The following is a 19,649-nucleotide window of genomic DNA, read 5'->3' on the forward strand; positions in this document are numbered from 1 at the left end:
TGACCCAATCCCCGGACGGTGACTCTAGCCATGGGGACATGGAATGTCACCTCACTGGGGGGAAAGAACCTGAGCTGGTGCGAGAGGTTGAGCGGTACCGGCTAGAGATAGTTGGGCTCTCCTCTACGCACAGTCTGGGCTCTGGAACCGAACTCCTTGAGAGAGGCTGGACTCTCTTTTTTTTCTGGAGTTGCCCGCGGTGAGAGGCGGCGAGCTGGTGTGGGCTTGCTTATAGATCCTCGGCTCAGCCGCCATGTGTTGGAGTTTACCCCAGTGAACGAGATGGTCGTTTCCCTGTGCCTTCGGGTCGGGGATAGGTCTCTCACTGTTGTTTCGGCTTATGGGCCGAACAGCAGTGTAGAGTACCCGGCCTTCTTGGAGTCCCTGGGAGGGGTACTGGAGAGTGCTCCAACCGGGGACTCCGTCATTCTTCTGGGGGACTTCAACGCTCACGTGGGCAGCGACAGTGTTACCTGGAGGGATGTGATAGGGAGGAACGGCCTCCCTTATCAGAACCAGAGTGGTGTTTTGTTACTGGACTTCTGTGCTAGTCACAGTTTGTCCATAACGAACACCATGTTCAAGGATAAGGGTGTCCATATGTGCACATGGCACCAGGACACCCTAGGCCGGAGGTCAATGATCGACTGTCATCTGACCTCCGGCCGTATGTCTTGGACACTTGGGTGAAGAGAGGGGCTGAGCTGTCAACTGATCACCACCTGGTGGTGAGTCGGATCCGTTGGCAGGGGAGGAAGCTGGACAGACCTGCCAGACCCAAATGTATTGTGAGGGTCTGCTGGGAACGTCTGGCAGAACCCTCTGTCAAAGAGGTCTTTAACTCCCACCTCTGGGAGAGCTTGGACCTGATCCCGAGGGAGGCTGGGGACATTGAGTCCAAATGGACCATGTTCTCCACTTCTATTGTTGACGCGGCCGTCCGGAGCTGTGGCCGTAAGGTCTCCGGTGCCTGTCGTGGCGGCAATCCCCGAACCTGGTGGTGGACTCCGGAAGTAAGGGATGCTGTCAAGCTGAAGAAGGAGTCCTACCGAGCCTGGTTGGCCCGGGGCAAAAACTCGGGTCTGGGAAAAGTTCGGAGATCCCATGGATTAGGACTATCGGTCAGCCTCGAGGAAATTCTGGCAAACCATCCGGCGCCTCAGGAGGGGGAAGCAGTCCTCCACCAACACTGTTTACAGTGGAGGTGGGGAGCTGTTGACCTCGACTGGGGATATTGTCGGGCGGTGGAAGGAATACTTCGAGGATCTCCTCAATCCCACTGACATGTCTTCCACAGAGGAAGCAGAGGCTGGGGACTCGGAGGTTGACTCATTCATCACCCAAGACGAAGTCACTGAGGTAGTCAGGAAGCTCCTCGGTGGCAAAGCACTGGGGGTGGATGAGATCTGCCCTGAGTACCTCAAGTCTCTGGATGTTGTAGGGCTGTCTAGGTTGCCACGTCTCTGTAACATTGCATGGCAGTCGGGGACAGTGCCTCTGGACTGGCAGACCGGGGTGGTGGTCCCCCTTTTTAAAAAGGGGGACCGGAGGGTGTGTTCCAACTATCAGGGGATCACACTCCTCAGCCTCCCTGGGAAAGTCTACTCCAGGGTACTGGAGAGGAGAATTCGGCCGATAGTCGAACCTCGGATCCAGGAGGAACAATGCGGTTTTTGTCTGGGCCGCGGAACACTGGACCAGCTCCATACCCTCCGCAGGGTGCTCGAGGGTTCATGGGAGTTTGCCCAACCAGTCCACATGTGTTTTGTGGACTTGGAGAAAGCATTCAACCGTGTCCCTCGTGGCATTCTGTGGGAGGTGCTCTGGGAGTACGGGGTCGGAGGCCCTCTGTTAAGAGCCGTACGGTCCCTGTACGACCGGAGCAGGAGTCTGGTTTGCATTGCCGGCAGTAAGTCAGACCTGTTCCCGGTACATGTTGGATTCCGGCAGGGCTGCCCTTTGTCACCGGTTCTGTTCATTATTTTTATGGACAGAATTTCTAGGCACAGCCACGGGCCGGAGGGGATCCGGTTTGGGAGCCACAGGATTTCATCTCTGCTTTTCGCGGATGATGTGGTCTTGTTGGCTCCTTCGAGCCAGGACCTCCAGCATGTCCTGGGGCGGTTTGCAGCCGAGTGTGAAGCGGCTGGGATGACAATCAGCACCTCTAAGTCCGAGGCCATGGTTCTCGACCGGAAAAAGGTGGCTTGTCCCCTCCGGGTTGGGGGAGAGCTACTGCCTCAGGTGGAGGAGTTTAAGTATCTTGGGGTCTTGTTCACGAGTGAGGGAAGGATGGAGTGTGAGATTGACAGGCGGATCGGTGTGGCGGCCGCAGTAATGCGGTCGTTGTACCGGTCTGTCGTGGTGAAGAGAGAGCTGAGTCGAAAGGCGAAGCTCTCGATTTACCGGTCAATCTACGTTCCTACCCTCACCTATGGTCATGAACTTTGGGTCATGACCGAAAGCATAAGATCCCGAATACAAGCGGCTGAAATGAGTTTCCTCCGCAGGGTGGCAGGGCGCTCCCTTAGAGATAGGGTGAGGAGCTCTGTCACCCGGGAGGAGCTCTGGCCCTGGATAAGCGGAAGAAGATGGATGGATGGATGGACAATAATGTAACATGATGTAAATGATGCTTAATAACATGTTTATTTAATTGTGCTTTTCATGCATTGATCATTTATGTTGTATTTTAATGCAAATGCAGGGAACTTTTTAGATATTTTGGAGCAACCTCTGCCACTAGCTGGGATGAGGAGCCATCTACCTCCTCAGACACACAATGTCTCCACAAATCTGTCTGATCCTGAGGATGAAGAATCATTTACCTCTTCTTCTCCCCAGCAGGACTCTTCAGGTGAGTTTGTGTGCATGTGTGTGTGTGCATGTGTGTGTTTGTGTGTGTGCATCCCTGCAAAGCATTTTGCAGACAGTTATAATGTTACTGGGTATGTGTGATGTTCCACTACTGTAAACGCTGTGAATAATGGAGGCGAGGTTCACCCAGGGCGTCATGAAAGCTAGGACCGCCACTGAGTGTGACTTCAACATTAGGCCACGTCTAACATGTTGCACCTTCAGGACCCAGGACACCTGAAGAAGGAACCTTAGACTCACATGAATCAAAGCTGCTTCCTTGTTTCCTTCATAAGGAAATGTGTACGATTGAATCCGTAAAAAAAACAGCAGCTTGATTGTAACAAAGTGATTTTGGGACTAATTTATGTTTTTTGTATGAAAAGCCTGGAGCAAAAATAAAAGGAAGCGACGACAACTTCATGGATCTGTGGCAGCTTCCGATAAATGACTGACCCAGTGATCTCAGTGAGGTGGTCCAAAGGATGAAGGACACGTTGGACTGAAAGGTTCCTTCTGTGGAATAGATATGAGGAGTAGATGCCTGCATCATAGCAATAGAGGGATTGTTGTTGTGATACAATAAAACAATAATTATATGGAAAAACAAGCAGTAAATCTCTCCTGAACGTGCCAGACTCCACAACGTTTGATTAGCAGTGAACATTTATTACTTCCTTGTTCACTTTTTAGAGTCCTGCTTAATTTTTGATCCAAACACTTTATGATCATCAGATGATGTTTTTGTTCTGTGTGCTGTTTAAAGTGATCGTCGTTCACACTGGACCAATGATACGACACCTACAGTGTGAACACACACACACACACACACACACACACACATTCTCTATACGATGCTGTAATCTGATCACAGTAATGACCCGTTCTTTTTCCCCATCATTTCAGAAAGTCTCTTCAATTCAAATTCACAGCAGCTGACTGTAATATTCTAAATAATTTCCCATCATGCATTGTAAAAGCATGCTCACAGTAGATGTCAGTATGGCCTGTGAACACTTGGGGTTTGTCAACAGAGTAGTTCTTGTGTTTTGGATATTTGATGTTTGTATTTCTACCTAATGGCATCAAAAGTAATCTGATTACATGCATTTATCTGCCCACAGCAACGATGGGTAGAATAAATGGAACTATTAATTCAGGCATCTCTATGAATAATGTTACGCTGTTCTGCATAGAAAACCCAGAACAGAACTGATCCTGCATTGATTTTGGAGTTCTGTTAATTTCTCACCAACCACATCGGTACAGTTTAAATCATAATGGTTGTTAAAGGTGACATATGGAACAGGGTTAAACATTATCACCAGGACATGAAGAAATAATGTTTCTAAAATATTTTGGTGACACGTCAGACACATCTGTGTATGGCTGCAGAGATATCTCCTGAAGTTAGCATGCTAACAGCTAGCCCCGGGCCTGAAACCTCTTCCTGTCAGTGGTCCAGTGGTTCTGCTGTCTTTGTTTGGGAGTATGAACGTCTAACATGTTGCACCTTCAGGACCCAGGACACCTGAAGAAGGAACCTTAGACTCACAGGAATCAAAGCTGCTTCCTTGTTTCCTTCACAAGGAAATGTGTACGATTGAATCCGTAAAAAAACAGCAGCTTGATTGTAACAAAGTGATTTTGGGACTAATTTATGTTTTTTGTATGAAAAGCTTGGAGCAAAAATAAAAGGAAGCGACGACAACTTCATGGATCTGTGGCAGCTTCCGATAAATGACTGACCCAGTGATCTCAGTGAGGTGGTCCAAAGGATGAAGGACACGTTGGACTGAAAGGTTCCTTCTGTGGAATAGATATGAGGAGTAGATGCCTGCATCATAGCAATAGAGGGATTGTTGTTGTGATACAATAAAACAATAATTATATGGAAAAACAAGCAGTAAATCTCTCCTGAACGTGCCAGACTCCACAACGTTTGATTAGCAGTGAACATTTATTACTTCCTTGTTCACTTTTTAGAGTCCTGCTTAATTTTTGATCCAAACACTTTATGATCATCAGATGATGTTTTTGTTCTGTGTGCTGTTTAAAGTGATCGTCGTTCACATTGGACCAATGATACGACACCTACAGTGTGAACTCCCTCTGTGCGACCTATAAAAGACAGCGGGCTCTCTTCTGTCTCTGCACGATTCTCACTATCATCCCAGGGTGCAGATCACTCCGACTACGAAGACTTGAGAGACTCTCCGACCATCACATCAGCCCCTCGTCCTGCAGCTGCGACAGAGACTCGGACTCCAACATGTTCTTGTTCCTCTTCCTGGTTGGTCTGGCTCTGGGTGCTGCGGCTCCTTCAGATGACAATCATCAAGTGAAGCTGCAGCGTGGCAGCTGTCCCATGTTCTGGTACAACTTCAACGGACGCTGCTACAAGTACGTCTCTACACATTTGACCTGGGCTGATGCAGAGCTCCAGTGTGTGTCAGAGGGAGCCAACCTGGTGTCGATCCACAGTCCAGAGGAAGATGATTTTGTCAAGTTCCTGATAAAGAACTTTGACTCAACTCAAGGAAGCACCTGGATCGGACTCAGTGACATCCACAAAGAAGGCAAATGGATGTGGTCTGATGGTTGTGCAGTGGACTTTGTCTTTTGGCGTGCAGGACAGCCAGACAATAATGGAGGAAATGAAAACTGTGGACACATCTGTTCTGGCAACACTCTGAAATGGAATGATTTTCCATGTTCTCTAACTCTTCCCTCTGTTTGTGCATCTCGCATAATGTGTCCAACTTAACTGATGGTTGAAAATGTCTGATTCAAAATAGTCTCAGTTCACCTGTTGCTCTGTTGACTTGCATCAGAACAATAAAGATACACATGTGCACATTAATGTCTGTGGACAGAAGTTGTTTCACTTTATCATATGAATATCAAAATGTGTAGAATAATAATCTCCCATCATGGTGCAAAATAAGCAGAGAAACAAAGTCATTTACAGTTGACTTGATAAGAATCAACAGATTTATAGACGTTTGTGTAGATTTACGTTATTTGTGTTTTTGCAGCATTCACACAATTGTCCTTGAATTTATTATTATTGGTTGTGAATGCAGGAGGCGCTCACAACCAATAATCACAACCTCAAAAGTTCCTCCATTTTTTATATTTTACATTTCATCAACTGAAAACTGGAATCATTAAAAAAACTCAGTTTCAAAAAATCATGTTTGAATTCAGGATCTTTTTTTAAGGATAATCTTTATTATCCTTAATTTTTTTTCCAATGATAACATGAGAAAAAAAATATTTTCAGGAGATGTTTTCTTAATTTTTTTCTACTGACAACATTTTTTCTAAGGAAAAAACAGATTAATGTTTGAAATGGAGCTTAAAAAATAGAAATAAGAATACAAGAATTTTTTTTTTCCAGGAGAAAAAAAAGTTTGTGCTTGAAACTGAAAACTTACAAAAGAAAATTTAAATAATTTTGTCTATGGAAACATGTAATATTCTCGTGTGAAACTGACAAATAAAAGTTTGGGCAGTTGAAATTGTTTTGGTAATACTCACTTTAACCACAAGAGGCTGAAGAGCTGCACTACCTCATGTTTTAAGTAGAAATAAAACAAAATTCCTCTAAAAATAAATCATAACAAATCCAGCTGTCACTCGAACACAAATCTTCTGCTCAACACTCCAACTGTGAATGTTAATGTGAATAAAACACGAAATAAAAAAGACGAGCACACAAGATTTCACATTTTAATGATTCTGTTTTACAGACAAGCTTTTCTTAAAAACAAAAACACTCTGCTTGCATGCACGAAGGTCCCGGTATGTACATGTTTGTTTCAGCTCACACGAGCTCCAGCAGCTGTTTACAGTTCACACAGTGCAGCTCAGCCTGTCTCACTGCCGGCACACGGCTCATCTTGTTTTTACATTAAATAACACTTCACTTTTTCAGAAGCAGATTTATTCTTCAGTTTTTATCCTATTATGTTGTTCCAGTGTTCTGTGCAAGTTTTCTCACTGTGTTTAAGACCCAGACGCAGTCAAACCCGGTTATAAATGCAGTAAACTGTAAATATTCTTCCTCTCGTTTGCTACAAATGTGATCCGTAAGCTCAATACTGGCCGAAAAATCCTTCTTTTCTTAAAGCAGAGTCAGTGAAGAAAGCTTATCTTCCCTTACAGTGAAAATGATCAACAACAAATTAAAAGTAAACATGACGTTAGAGACAGAGTTTCTTTTGTCACCGGAACACAACACTTTTAATTCTGATTCTGAAATCGACCTTCAAATATTTGACTTTCTTTCATTCGATCGAATTCTTCTCGTGCGTCTGGGAGTCTCGGACAAAATGTGCAAGTTTGTGTACAGATATTCTCCAAAGTGTCGATACAGAAACGGCTTTTTTAAGCAGCACTTTTCCAGTTCCAGTGTACATGCAGGAGGCCGATATCAGAAACTGAGGTGCATTCGTAAGGTTTGAACATACAAAGACAAATAAAAACCAAACTGGCTGCATGTGTAAGGCAGAAGTTTCCCTCAGCGGCACGACAGGAAGGAGAAACGCTTCATCTTCACAAGATCCTGAGGAGACACAACGAGATGTACATGTGACGACCTTCATCATCAGGACATGTGACATCACACCGTGACATCACACCGTGACATCACACTGTTACCTGTTAGGTCAGCTGCTGTATGAGCCCTTTTTCTGGATCGTGTTTATCATCCAGCTCCTCATCAGAGTCTGAACGCGACAGAGAAACAAAGATACAAAAAGAGAAATCAAGGAACAGTTTGAAAATACACTGATTCACGTCAGACGCAGAAGTACGAGGTTGTTTCTTTGGGTTTATGTCAGTGAGAGTCCACAGACCTGCCACAGACTCTGGAGGAGAGTAGAACTGTCCGTCAGATACTGGACCCGGATACATGAGAGGCGCTCGCTCTGTGGCGTCCATGATGGACAGATATCCTGAAACACAGAGAGGAGGCTTCGTGACGGAGGCGTCGGTGCGACAGCGAGAGAACGACGTACGAACTTGTGCGACTGCGACTCACTGTTTTCGTCTTCGGCCTCCTGAGGCAGAACCTTGAAGTCGAGCAGCCACGTTTCTATCCAGGCCAACACGAAGGAGATGATGGGCAGCAGGTACCCGAACGCCCCCTGAGAGAGCAGCTGCACAGCAAGATGCAGTAACACGATTTAAGATCATTCACTTGTTTTTTTTTTAAAAAAAGGGGCAAAATAAAATAAAGGGCGTTCAAAAGGAACATGAACACAGCAAGTGGGATTTTCAAATTTCCAATGGTCCTTGAACTAACCACGTACTACAACAATGCTGTAAAGAAAAATATCCAAATCTAAATTTTAAAATGTTGCTATTTCATCAAAAATAACATGTTATTCAATGGGTCACATTTAAAAGTTTGTCAGAAATGAACCATGTGTTTAAACTAAAACTCAAAAATCAACTTTTCCTACAAAAAGCACCTTTAAAAAACATGAATTTCCACGACCTGATTGGCTGCAGGTGGAGTCAGACGCTGTAAACATGATTTTTCTCCATCGTTGTGAGTCTCACCTTTGATAAAATGACTTTAACGATCAAGAAAGCACAGCTGACCGCAGTGGTGATCTGTGGAAACAGAGGAGACACCGATCAGAGACCAGACAGGTGGCAGGGTCCGCCACAAATAAACAAAATAAAACAGAATAAACTGCAACATCCTCTAGGTCAGTTTGTTTAGAGTTTATTCAGTCATGAGAACAAAGTGAGTTTGATTATTTAGTGCGTTTATATTCAGTCAGTGACGATCGTTCTCTTCTCTTTAACATTTCCTCCACAAATCTACAGACTGCTCCTTTAATATCACCTGTTTTTATTCTTTATGATTCCCGCTGGGTGTCATGAAGTCACAGTCTGAAACTGTTCTGCCTTCCTGCTGTGTGATTGACTTTAAATTTTTTTTAAAAACAGTCTTGATTTCACTTCACTGAAAACCATCTGATGACGATCTCCAGGTGGACAAATTAATAGAAACACCGTACGACAGAGTATCAGTGAACCAAAGTCGAGTCAGGGCATCCGTTCACCTCCCACTCAGTCAGTCAACAACGCAAACAGAAACTAAACTCATCGTTCAGCCCTTTTTAAAAACCTTCACTGATCTGATGTCTGGCTCATGTTCTGATGTTGGACTTGTGAGTCTCTTCACAGCTGAGGTGAGTCTGTTAACAGGATCAGGTGCGACTGTGCGCCCCAGAATATCACACAGAGTTATAAATACAAAGTCCAACAGCTGGAACGTGTGCCAAGTTGATTTTCTTTAAGCTACACAACATAATTAGAAAATGATCACCTGTTCATACATTTGCAGGTTTTCTTGAAGCTGACAGGAGGGATTCAAATTAAAAGCAAAAACCAGAATGAATGAGAATCAAACTGTGATACTTCCACAAGGCTTCACTGAAAAAACACTGAACACCTCAGAGAGAGATTTATTAGAAATCCAGAGAGCTGAAGAATCAAAGACAAGGAGCGCCGAACGACTGCGTCAACAAAGAGGAACGAACATTGACGGCCACGATGGGAAACAGGATGCTTGATTAGCGACACCGCAAACCTCAGAAACAACTGTCAAGTTAAATCAACACGTCTGAGTCTCTCAAGAGGAACCACACAGACTGTGCTTCACACTGACACTGTGTAGCAATACTCAACAGACTTATATATCATGTTTAAATTGTTGTTTTTATCAGTCAGCCAATCAATATACATGTCGCTGTATAGAGAAGCACACACAGTGAATGCACCGATCTTTGTTTTATGTTTTCTGTGTCTTGCTTTTTGTTTTCCACTGGACAATAATGTTATTTTTATCGATTCTATATCCTTTATATTCACTGTGCAACTATTAAAAATGAATACAACAGCATCCACAAGTCTTATCTGCAAGCGTTCCTGCCCCTCCCACCACCTCTGCTCCGCCCACCTCCTCTGCTCCTCCCATCCCCATGGCCCCTCCCACCTCCTCTGCTCCTCCCACCTCCTCGGGTCGTTCAGCTCCACGTCGTCGCTTCATGTCGTAACGTCGCATCGTTTCCAGACTGTGACGACAGACGGAGACTGACTCTGGATCTGTTCGAGCTCCTTCAGGCAGACGTAGGTTAGAACATTCTGAGTTTACTTTCTTCTTCTTCTTCTTTTTTGTTTTAAAAAAATAAAATAAAATCAGTATTGTATTTATTTGGAAAGAACAGTGTTTTTGACTGAGCGGCCACACTGATGAGAGGCATCGTGTAGATCTGTGGACACACTGTTTACAGCTGCCTTGGATACTTGTTGACTTCTGTCAATGAAAATGTGAAAAAATAATAAAACAGTATTACAGAAAACAGGCTGGTTGTGAGTTTAATGCTTCTCCTTTATGAAAACTACGGAAGCCCTGAAGTTCCCTGAGTTTTTGTTTTTTTTTTAATCCAAAGCACAAGAAAATATTTTTTTTCCAGAAGGATTTTTTTCTTCTTTTCATCTGTTGATTGAACAAGTTTATTTGAAAATAATTGTTGAAATGTTCACATTTGTCTTTATTTATTTTTTAGAATTATTTTCTAGAGACCAAGCAAAAAAATACATTTCACAGGAGTTTTTTTTTATTTGTAAAAATAGTGAAAAAGAAATTAAGGAGAATTTTACTTGAAACTTGGTGGAGGTTGTTTGGGGTTTTGTTTTTTTGCCAGAATAATTTTTTCTTAATTGTAATATTTTTTTCGTCTTTCATTTTTTCTGTGAAAACACACTTATTTTTAATTAAGTAGATTTTTTTTTTTTTTTGGCCACAATAATCTTTGAGTTTCTTATTTTATCTATTGAAAACACAAGACAAAACATATTTGTGTAAAACAACAGGGGGAAATATTTTCCATGTTTTAGGAAATCCTTTCAAATGCCTTTTTTTGTTTGTTTGTTTGGTTTTTTTTTGTTTTGTTTTTTGCATTGACATGGGTCTCAAAGCTTATATTCTATTTTCAATGCTTCATTCTCACCAAAATTCATTCTCCTCAGACGCGACTTCAGATAATTAAAGCCAACAGTTCAGTGTGGCTTCAGTTTTTCAACAAACCTACATTATTTCACAGTTTTTAGATATTCTGGTCATTATTTAAAGTTTTCACAGCCAGCAATCCACATTTGGCTTCAGCTGAACAACAGGGAGCGTTCACAACCGCAAGTTCTTCTTCACAACTCGCCTTCTTTAATTCCAATTCCTTTAATAAGTAATGTTAAATCTTTTAAACAAGTTGAAAATGATTTTAGACTTCCACTCAAATATTCTTGTATCAACAGTTACTGAAGGCTGCAGCAGTGAAACTTCAGTGTGACACTGAGAGTTGATGACAACAACTTCATGGATTCATTGTGGCCTCTGATAAATATTCTTGTTAAAAAAAACAGCAGCTTGATTGTAGCAAAGTGATATTGGGACTAATTTATGTTTTTTGCATGAAAAGCTTGGAGCAAAAATAAAAGGAAGTGACGACAACTTCATGGATTCATTGTGGCCTCTGATAAATGTTCTTGTTATCTAAATCTCCTGGCCCAAAGATCCGGGGACACGTTGGATTGGTTCCTGGCATTTCTGTGGAATAGATATGAAAAGTAAATATGACTGTTTCATTGGAATCATGACACAGTTAACAGCTGTTGATGGACAGTGGTCAGTCATTGCTGATGTCCTGGTTAATTTTTGATCCAAACACTTTATGATCATCAGATGATGTTTTTGTTCTGTGTGCTGTTTAAAGTGATCGTCGTTCACATTGGACCAATGATACGACACCTACAGTGTGAACTCCCTCTGTGAGACCTATAAAAGACAGCGGGCTCTCTTCTGTCTCTGCACGATTCTCACTATCATCCCAGGGTGCAGATCACTCCGACTACGAAGACTTGAGAGACTCTCCGACCATCACATCAGCCCCTCGTCCTGCAGCTGCGACAGAGACTCGGACTCCAACATGTTCTTGTTCCTCTTCCTGGTTGGTCTGGCTCTGGGTGCTGCGGCTCCTTCAGATGACAATCATCAAGTGAAGCTGCAGCGTGGCGGCTGTCCCATGTTCTGGTACAACTTCAACGGACGCTGCTACAAGTACGTCTCTACACATTTGACCTGGGCTGATGCAGAGCTCCAGTGTGTGTCAGAGGGAGCCAACCTGGTGTCGATCCACAGTCCGGGGGAAAATGAATTTGTCAAGTTCCTGATAAAGAACTTTGACTCAGCTCAAGGACACACCTGGATCGGACTCAGTGACACCCAGAAGGAAGGAGGATGGATGTGGTCTGATGGTTGTGCAGTGGACTTTGTCTTTTGGAATGTAGGAGAGCCAAACAATAGTGGAGGAAATGAAGACTGTGGACACATCTGGTCTGGCAACACTCTGAAATGGAATGATTATCAATGTTATCGAACTTTTCCCTCTGTTTGTGCATCTCGCATAACGTGTCCAACTTAACTGATGGTTGAAAATGTCTGATTCAAAATAGTCTCAGTTCACCTGTTGCTCTGTTGACTTGCATCAGAACAATAAAGATACACATGTGCACATTAATGTCTGTGGACAGAAGTTGTTTCACTTTATCATATAAATATCAAAATGTGTAGAATAATAATCTCCCATCATGGTGCAAAATAAGCAGAGAAACAACAGTCATTTACAGTTGAATTGATAACAATCAACAGATTTGTAGACATTCGTGTAGATTTATGATTCATTTGTTTAGATTTAAGGCAGGAGGCATAACATATGTGGGTCTTGCTGGTGACTGGTCACTGGTGTGGTGATATGCTGTCTGTTTTGGGAGTATGACCAGGGGCTGTTTCTCATATGGGCAGTATGGGCAATGTTTGTTTGCATTCATGTCCTCTGGTTATTGTATTGCTCATTTACATGTCAAGTCAATGATGTTTTATAAAGGTGCTGAGAGTCTCACACAGAGTTTGTGGATGAAGGGGAGCAGGGGATTCATCTAATAGAGCACAACTAATGCAGTTAGTAGGATAAAGTCAGTCACATCACGAATTCCTTCCACATGAAGCACATTTCAGTCATGATGATATTGTGAATAAAAGCCCATAGTTTCACATGTGCTATTTTTCGGGGTTTGGTTAAATAATGAAATATATTTCTAAACAAGGTGAACTGGTTTAGTCTTAACTCCTGGTTGACGGTGTTGCAAGGGGTCACGTGTTGATTCCCAAGTGTCAAATAAACAAATAGATAAGAAGAGGACACAGCCATCAGGTGCCCAGTTCAGGAAAAAGAGAAAAGAAGAAGAGGAGAAACAAGCAGAAAATAAATGTATGGAGCCTTGTCATCTGCTCCTCATGAGTGTGATCGCACATGTAATGAAATTAAATTAAATTATGATAATTAGTATAAGTTAGGTTAACTCGCATGTTTGTTAGCCTCTTGTTACACTGCTGGCTGTAACAATAGACGACGACAGCATCCATTTTTCAGACCAACTGACCAGCAAACATTATATCAAATTACTTTCACAACAATAATGTACTCCTCCTTGAACCGGCACCTTATCATGGTGGAGGAGTTTGAGCACCTGAATGATCCTAGGAGCTATGTTGTCCAGGGCTTAATGCCCCTGGTAGGGTCTCCCAAGGCAAACAGGTCCTAGGTGACAGGTCAGAATAAGATTGGTTCAAAAGCCCCTAATGACAGATACGTCGCCTGGATTGCCGTTACCGGGGCCCCACCCTGGAGCCAGGCCTGGGGTTGGGGCTCGCAGGCGAGTGCCTGGTGGCCGGGTCCCATGGGACCCGGCCGGGCGCAGCCCGAAGGAGCGACGTGGGCCCGCCCCCCAGTGAGCTCACCACTCGCAGGAGGGTTCAGAAGGGGCGGGTGCGGTGTGATTTGGCTTGCGGTCGTGGGCGGGGGCCCCAGCGACCCAATCCCCGGATGGTGACTCTAGCCATGGGGACATGGAATGTCACCTCACTGGGGGGGATAAAACCTGAGCTGGTGCAAGAGGTTGAGCGGTACCGACTAGAGATAGTTGGGCTCTCCTCTACGCACAGTCTGGGCTCTGGAACCGAACTCCTTGAGAGAGGCTGGACTCTCTTCTATTCTGGAGTTGCCCGCGGTGAGAGGCGGCGAGCTGGTGTGGGCTTGCTTATAGCTCCTCAGCTCAGCCGCCATGTGTTGGAGTTTACCACGGTGAACGAGAGGGTCGTTTCCCTGCGCCTTCGGGTCGGGGATAGGTCTCTCACTGTTGTTTCGGCTTATGGGCCGAACAGCAGTGTAGAGTACCCGGCCTTCTTGGAGTCCCTCGGAGGGGTACTGGAGAGTGCTCCAACCGGGGACTCCATCGTTCTTCTGGGGGACTTCAACGCTCACGTGGGCAGCGACAGTGTTACCTGGAGGGGTGTGACTGGGAGGAACGGCCTCCCCGATCTGAACCAGAGTGGTGTTTTGTTACTGGACTTCTGTGCTAGTCACAGTTTGTCCATAACGAACACCATGTTCAAGCATAAGGGTGTCCATATGTGCACGTGGCACCAGGACACCCTAGGCTGGAGGTCAATGATCGACTTCGTGGTCTTGTCATCTGACCTCCGGCCATATGTCTTGGACACTCGGGTGAAAAGAGGGGCTGAGCTGTCAACTGATCACCACCTGGTGGTGAGTCGGATCCGTTGGCAGGGGAGGGAGCTGGACAGACCTGGCAGGCCCAAACGTATTATGAGGGTCTGCTGGGAACGTCTGGCAGAACCCCCTGTCAAAGAGGTCTTTAACTCCCACCTCCGGGAGAGCTTGGACCTGATCCTGAGGGAGGCTGGGGACATTGAGTCCAAATGGACCATGTTCTCCACTTCTATTGTTGACGCGGCTGTCCGGAGCTGTGGCCGTAAGGTCTCCGGTGCCTGTCGTGGCAGCAATCCCCGAACCCGGTGGTGGACTCCGGAAATAAGGGATGCTGTCAAGCTGAAGAAGGAGTCCTACCGAGCCTGGTTGGCCCGGGGCAAAAACTCGGGTCTGGGAAAAGTTCGGAGATCCCATGGATTAGGACTATCGGTCAGCCTCGAGGAAATTCTGGCAAACCATCCGGCGCCTCAGGAGGGGGAAGCAGTCCTCCACCAACACTGTTTACAGTGGAGGTGGGGAGCTGTTGACCTCGACTGGGGATATTGTCGGGCGGTGGAAGGAATACTTCGAGGATCTCCTCAATCCCACTGACATGTCTTCCACAGAGGAAGCAGAGGCTGGGGACTCAGAGGTTGACTCATTCATCACCCAAGACGAAGTCACTGAGGTAGTCAGGAAGCTCCTCGGTGGCAAAGCACTGGGGGTGGATGAGATCTGCCCTGAGTACCTCAAGTCTCTGGATGTTGTAGGGCTGTCTAGGTTGCCACGTCTCTGTAACATTGCATGGCAGTCGGGGACAGTGCCTCTGGACTGGCAGACCGGGGTGGTGGTCCCCCTTTTTAAAAAGGGGGACCGGAGGGTGTGTTCCAACTATCAGGGGATCACACTCCTCAGCCTCCCTGGGAAAGTCTACTCCAGGGTACTGGAGAGGAGAATTCGGCCGATAGTCGAACCTCGGATCCAGGAGGAACAATGCGGTTTTTGTCTGGGCCGCGGAACACTGGACCAGCTCCATACCCTCCGCAGGGTGCTCGAGGGTTCATGGGAGTTTGCCCAACCAGTCCACATGTGTTTTGTGGACTTGGAGAAAGCATTCGACCATGTGCCTCGTGGCATTCTGTGGGAGGTGCTCTGGGAGTACGGGCTCGGAGGGCCTCTGTTAAGGGCCGTATGGTCCCTGTATGACCAGAGCAGGAGCTTGGTTCTTATTGCTGGCAGTAAGTCAGACCTGTTCCCGGTGCATGTTGGACTCCGGCAGGGCTGCCCTTTGTCACCAGTTCTGTTCATTATTTTTATGGACAGAATTTCTAGGCGCAGCCACGGGCCGGAGGGGATCCGGTTCAGGAGCCACAGGATTTCGTCTCTGCTTTTCACGGATGATGTGGTCTTGTTGGCTATTTCGAGCCGGGACCTCCAGCATGTCGTGGGGCGGTTTGCAGCCGAGGCTGGGATGACAATCAGCACCTCCAAATCCGAGGCCATGGTTCTCGACCGGAAAAAGGTGGCTTGTCCCCTCCGGGTTGGGGGAGAGCTGCTGCCTCAGGTGGAGGAGTTTAAGTATCTTGGGTTCTTGTTCACGAGTGAGGGAAGGATGGCGCGTGAGATTGACAGGCTGATCGGTGCGGCGGCCACAGTAATGTGGTCGTTGTACCGGTCTGTCGTGGTGAAGAGAGAGCTGAGTCGAAAGGCGAAGCTCTCGATTTACCGGTCAATCTACGTTCCTACCCTCACCTATGGTCATGAACTTTGGGTCATGACCGAAAGCATAAGATCCCGAAGACAAGCGGCTGAAATGAGTTTCCTCCGCAGGGTGGCAGGGCGCTCCCTTAGAGATAGGGTGAGGAGCTCTGTCACCCGGGAGGAGCTCTGGCCCTGGATAAGCGGAAGAAGATGGATGGATGGATGGACAATAATGTAACATGATGTAAATGATGCTTAATAACATGTTTATTTAATTGTGCTTTTCATGCATTGATCATTTATGTTGTATTTTAATGCAAATGCAGGGAACTTTTTAGATATTTTGGAGCAACCTCTGCCACTAGCTGGGATGAGGAGCCATCTACCTCCTCAGACACACAAAGTCTCCACAAATCTGTCTGATCCTGAGGATGAAGAATCATTTACCTCTTCTTCTCCCCAGCAAGACTCTTCAGGTGAGTTTGTGTGCATGTGTGTGTGTGCATGTGTGTGTTTGTGTGTGTGCATCCCTGCAAAGCATTTTGCAGACAGTTATAATGTTACTGGGTATGTGTGATGTTCCACTACTGTAAACGCTGTGAATAATGGAGGCGAGGTTCACCCAGGGCGTCATGAAAGCTAGGACCGCCACTGAGTGTGACTTCAACATTAGGCCACGTCTAACATGTTGCACCTTCAGGACCCAGGACACCTGAAGAAGGAACCTTAGACTCACATGAATCAAAGCTGCTTCCTTGTTTCCTTCATAAGGAAATGTGTACGATTGAATCCGTAAAAAAAACAGCAGCTTGATTGTAACAAAGTGATTTTGGGACTAATTTATGTTTTTTGTATGAAAAGCCTGGAGCAAAAATAAAAGGAAGCGACGACAACTTCATGGATCTGTGGCAGCTTCCGATAAATGACTGACCCAGTGATCTCAGTGAGGTGGTCCAAAGGATGAAGGACACGTTGGACTGAAAGGTTCCTTCTGTGGAATAGATATGAGGAGTAGATGCCTGCATCATAGCAATAGAGGGATTGTTGTTGTGATACAATAAAACAATAATTATATGGAAAAACAAGCAGTAAATCTCTCCTGAATGTGCCAGACTCCACAACGTTTGATTAGCAGTGAACATTTATTACTTCCTTGTTCACTTTTTAGAGTCCTGGTTAATTTTTGATCCAAACACTTTATGATCATCAGATGATGTTTTTGTTCTGTGTGCTGTTTAAAGTGATCGTCGTTCACATTGGACCAATGATACGACACCTACAGTGTGAACACACACACACACACATTCTCTATACGATGCTGTAATCTGATCACAGTAATGACCCGTTCTTTTTCCCCATCATTTCAGAAAGTCTCTTCAATTCAAATTCACAGCAGCTGACTGTAATATTCTAAATAATTTCCCATCATGCATTGTAAAAGCATGCTCACAGTAGATGTCAGTATGGCCTGTGAACACTTGGGGTTTGTCAACAGAGTAGTTCTTGTGTTTTGGATATTTGATGTTTGTATTTCTACCTAATGGCATCAAAAGTAATCTGATTACATGCATTTATCTGCCCACAGCAACGATGGGTAGAATAAATGGAACTATTAATTCAGGCATCTCTATGAATAATGTTACGCTGTTCTGCATAGAAAACCCAGAACAGAACTGATCCTGCATTGATTTTGGAGTTCTGTTAATTTCTCACCAACCACATCGGTACAGTTTAAATCATAATGGTTGTTAAAGGTGACATATGGAACAGGGTTAAACATTATCACCAGGACGTGAAGAAATAATGTTTCTAAAATATTTTGGTGACACGTCAGACACATCTGTGTATGGCTGCAGAGATATCTCCTGAAGTTAGCATGCTAACAGCTAGCCCCGGGCCTGAAACCTCTTCCTGTCAGTGGTCCAGTGGTTCTGCTGTCTTTGTTTGGGAATATGAACGTCTAACATGTTGCACCTTCAGGACCCAGGACACCTGAAGAAGGAACCTTAGACTCACAGGAATCAAAGCTGCTTCCTTGTTTCCTTCACAAGGAAATGTGTACGATTGAATCCGTAAAAAAACAGCAGCTTGATTGTAACAAAGTGATTTTGGGACTAATTTATGTTTTTTGTATGAAAAGCTTGGAGCAAAAATAAAAGGAAGCGACGACAACTTCATGGATCTGTGGCAGCTTCCGATAAATGACTGACCCAGTGATCTCAGTGAGGTGGTCCAAAGGATGAAGGACACGTTGGACTGAAAGGTTCCTTCTGTGGAATAGATATGAGGAGTAGATGCCTGCATCATAGCAATAGAGGGATTGTTGTTGTGATACAATAAAACAATAATTATATGGAAAAACAAGCAGTAAATCTCTCCTGAATGTGCCAGACTCCACAACGTTTGATTAGCAGTGAACATTTATTACTTCCTTGTTCACTTTTTAGAGTCCTGCTTAATTTTTGATCCAAACACTTTATGATCATCAGATGATGTTTTTGTTCTGTGTGCTGTTTAAAGTGATCGTCGTTCACATTGGACCAATGATACGACACCTACAGTGTGAACTCCCTCTGTGAGACCTATAAAAGACAGCGGGCTCTCTTCTGTCTCTGCACGATTCTCACTATCATCCCAGGGTGCAGATCACTCCGACTACGAAGACTTGAGAGACTCTCCGACCATCACATCAGCCCCTCGTCCTGCAGCTGCGACAGAGACTCGGACTCCAACATGTTCTTGTTCCTCTTCCTGGTTGGTCTGGCTCTGGGTGCTGCGGCTCCTTCAGATGACAATCATCAAGTGAAGCTGCAGCGTGGCAGCTGTCCCATGTTCTGGTACACCTTCAACGGACGCTGCTACAAGTACGTCTCTACACATTTGACCTGGGCTGATGCAGAGCTCCAGTGTGTGTCAGAGGGAGCCAACCTGGTGTCGATCCACAGTCCAGAGGAAGATGATTTTGTCAAGTTCCTGATAAAGAACTTTGACTCAACTCAAGGAAGCACCTGGATCGGACTCAGTGACATCCACAAAGAAGGCAAATGGATGTGGTCTGATGGTTGTGCAGTGGACTTTGTCTTTTGGAATGCAGGACAGCCAGACAATAATGGAGGAAATGAAAACTGTGGACACATCTGTTCTGGCAACACTCTGAAATGGAATGATTTTCCATGTTCTCTAACTTTTCCCTCTGTTTGTGCATCTCGCATAATGTGTCCAACTTAACTGATGGTTGAAAATGTCTGATTCAAAATAGTCTCAGTTCACCTGTTGCTCTGTTGACTTGCATCAGAACAATAAAGATACACATGTGCACATTAATGTCTGTGGACAGAAGTTGTTTCACTTTATCATATGAATATCAAAATGTGTAGAATAATAATCTCCCATCATGGTGCAAAATAAGCAGAGAAACAAAGTCATTTACAGTTGACTTGATAAGAATCAACAGATTTATAG

The 19,649-nt window shown here is 44.9% G+C and overlaps 4 protein-coding genes and 1 long non-coding RNA gene across 7 annotated transcripts in view; 4 read left to right on the forward strand and 1 right to left on the reverse strand.

Moving 5' to 3' along the window:
- The window catches only part of LOC119010766 (solute carrier organic anion transporter family member 5A1-like), a 47,228-nt gene extending 42,101 nt beyond the window's left edge, over positions 1–5,127 (forward strand). Inside the window, exons 12-13 of one of the 3 annotated variants that reach the window (XM_037083197.1) lie at positions 2,708–2,857; positions 4,916–5,127. In XM_037083197.1, coding sequence (XP_036939092.1) covers positions 2,708–2,857; positions 4,916–4,983 — 218 coding nt within the window. In that variant the 3' untranslated portion in view covers positions 4,984–5,127. Of the gene's footprint in view, positions 1–2,707; positions 2,858–3,242 lie in introns of all 3 variants that reach the window. The other 2 variants (XM_037083198.1, XM_037083199.1) reach the window with 2 other exon arrangements.
- LOC119010772 (lactose-binding lectin l-2-like) lies at positions 4,995–6,050 on the forward strand. The gene has a single exon (XM_037083213.1). It carries the CDS (start codon positions 5,129–5,131, stop codon positions 5,621–5,623), a length of 495 nt encoding a protein of 164 aa, XP_036939108.1. The 5' UTR covers positions 4,995–5,128; the 3' UTR covers positions 5,624–6,050.
- Positions 6,051–6,577: 527 nt separating this feature from the next.
- On the reverse strand, positions 6,578–8,585 carry LOC119010776. Its single transcript, XR_005072055.1, has 5 exons — positions 8,428–8,585; positions 7,904–8,021; positions 7,719–7,817; positions 7,522–7,589; positions 6,578–7,426 (listed from the first exon to the last, which is right to left on the reverse strand). It is a non-coding gene; the product is annotated as an uncharacterized LOC119010776 (long non-coding RNA).
- A 3,132-nt stretch (positions 8,586–11,717) lies between these two features.
- On the forward strand, positions 11,718–12,455 carry LOC119010774 (lactose-binding lectin l-2-like). The gene has a single exon (XM_037083217.1). It carries the CDS (start codon positions 11,865–11,867, stop codon positions 12,357–12,359), a length of 495 nt encoding a protein of 164 aa, XP_036939112.1. The 5' UTR covers positions 11,718–11,864; the 3' UTR covers positions 12,360–12,455.
- A 6,330-nt stretch (positions 12,456–18,785) lies between these two features.
- Positions 18,786–19,511, forward strand: LOC119010773 (lactose-binding lectin l-2-like). Its single transcript, XM_037083216.1, has one exon. It carries the CDS (start codon positions 18,921–18,923, stop codon positions 19,413–19,415), a length of 495 nt encoding a protein of 164 aa, XP_036939111.1. The 5' UTR covers positions 18,786–18,920; the 3' UTR covers positions 19,416–19,511.
- Positions 19,512–19,649: the final 138 nt, after the last annotated feature.

This window comes from Acanthopagrus latus, chromosome 21 (assembly GCF_904848185.1).
Source record: "Acanthopagrus latus isolate v.2019 chromosome 21, fAcaLat1.1, whole genome shotgun sequence".
NCBI lineage: Eukaryota > Metazoa > Chordata > Actinopteri > Spariformes > Sparidae > Acanthopagrus > Acanthopagrus latus.

Bases quoted from the DNA above. Each gene is read 5' to 3' on its own strand.
- LOC119010772 (XM_037083213.1), top strand. From the start codon at position 5,129: ATGTTCTTGTTCCTCTTCCTGGTTGGTCTGGCTCTGGGTGCTGCGGCT.
- LOC119010774 (XM_037083217.1), top strand. From the start codon at position 11,865: ATGTTCTTGTTCCTCTTCCTGGTTGGTCTGGCTCTGGGTGCTGCGGCT.
- LOC119010773 (XM_037083216.1), top strand. From the start codon at position 18,921: ATGTTCTTGTTCCTCTTCCTGGTTGGTCTGGCTCTGGGTGCTGCGGCT.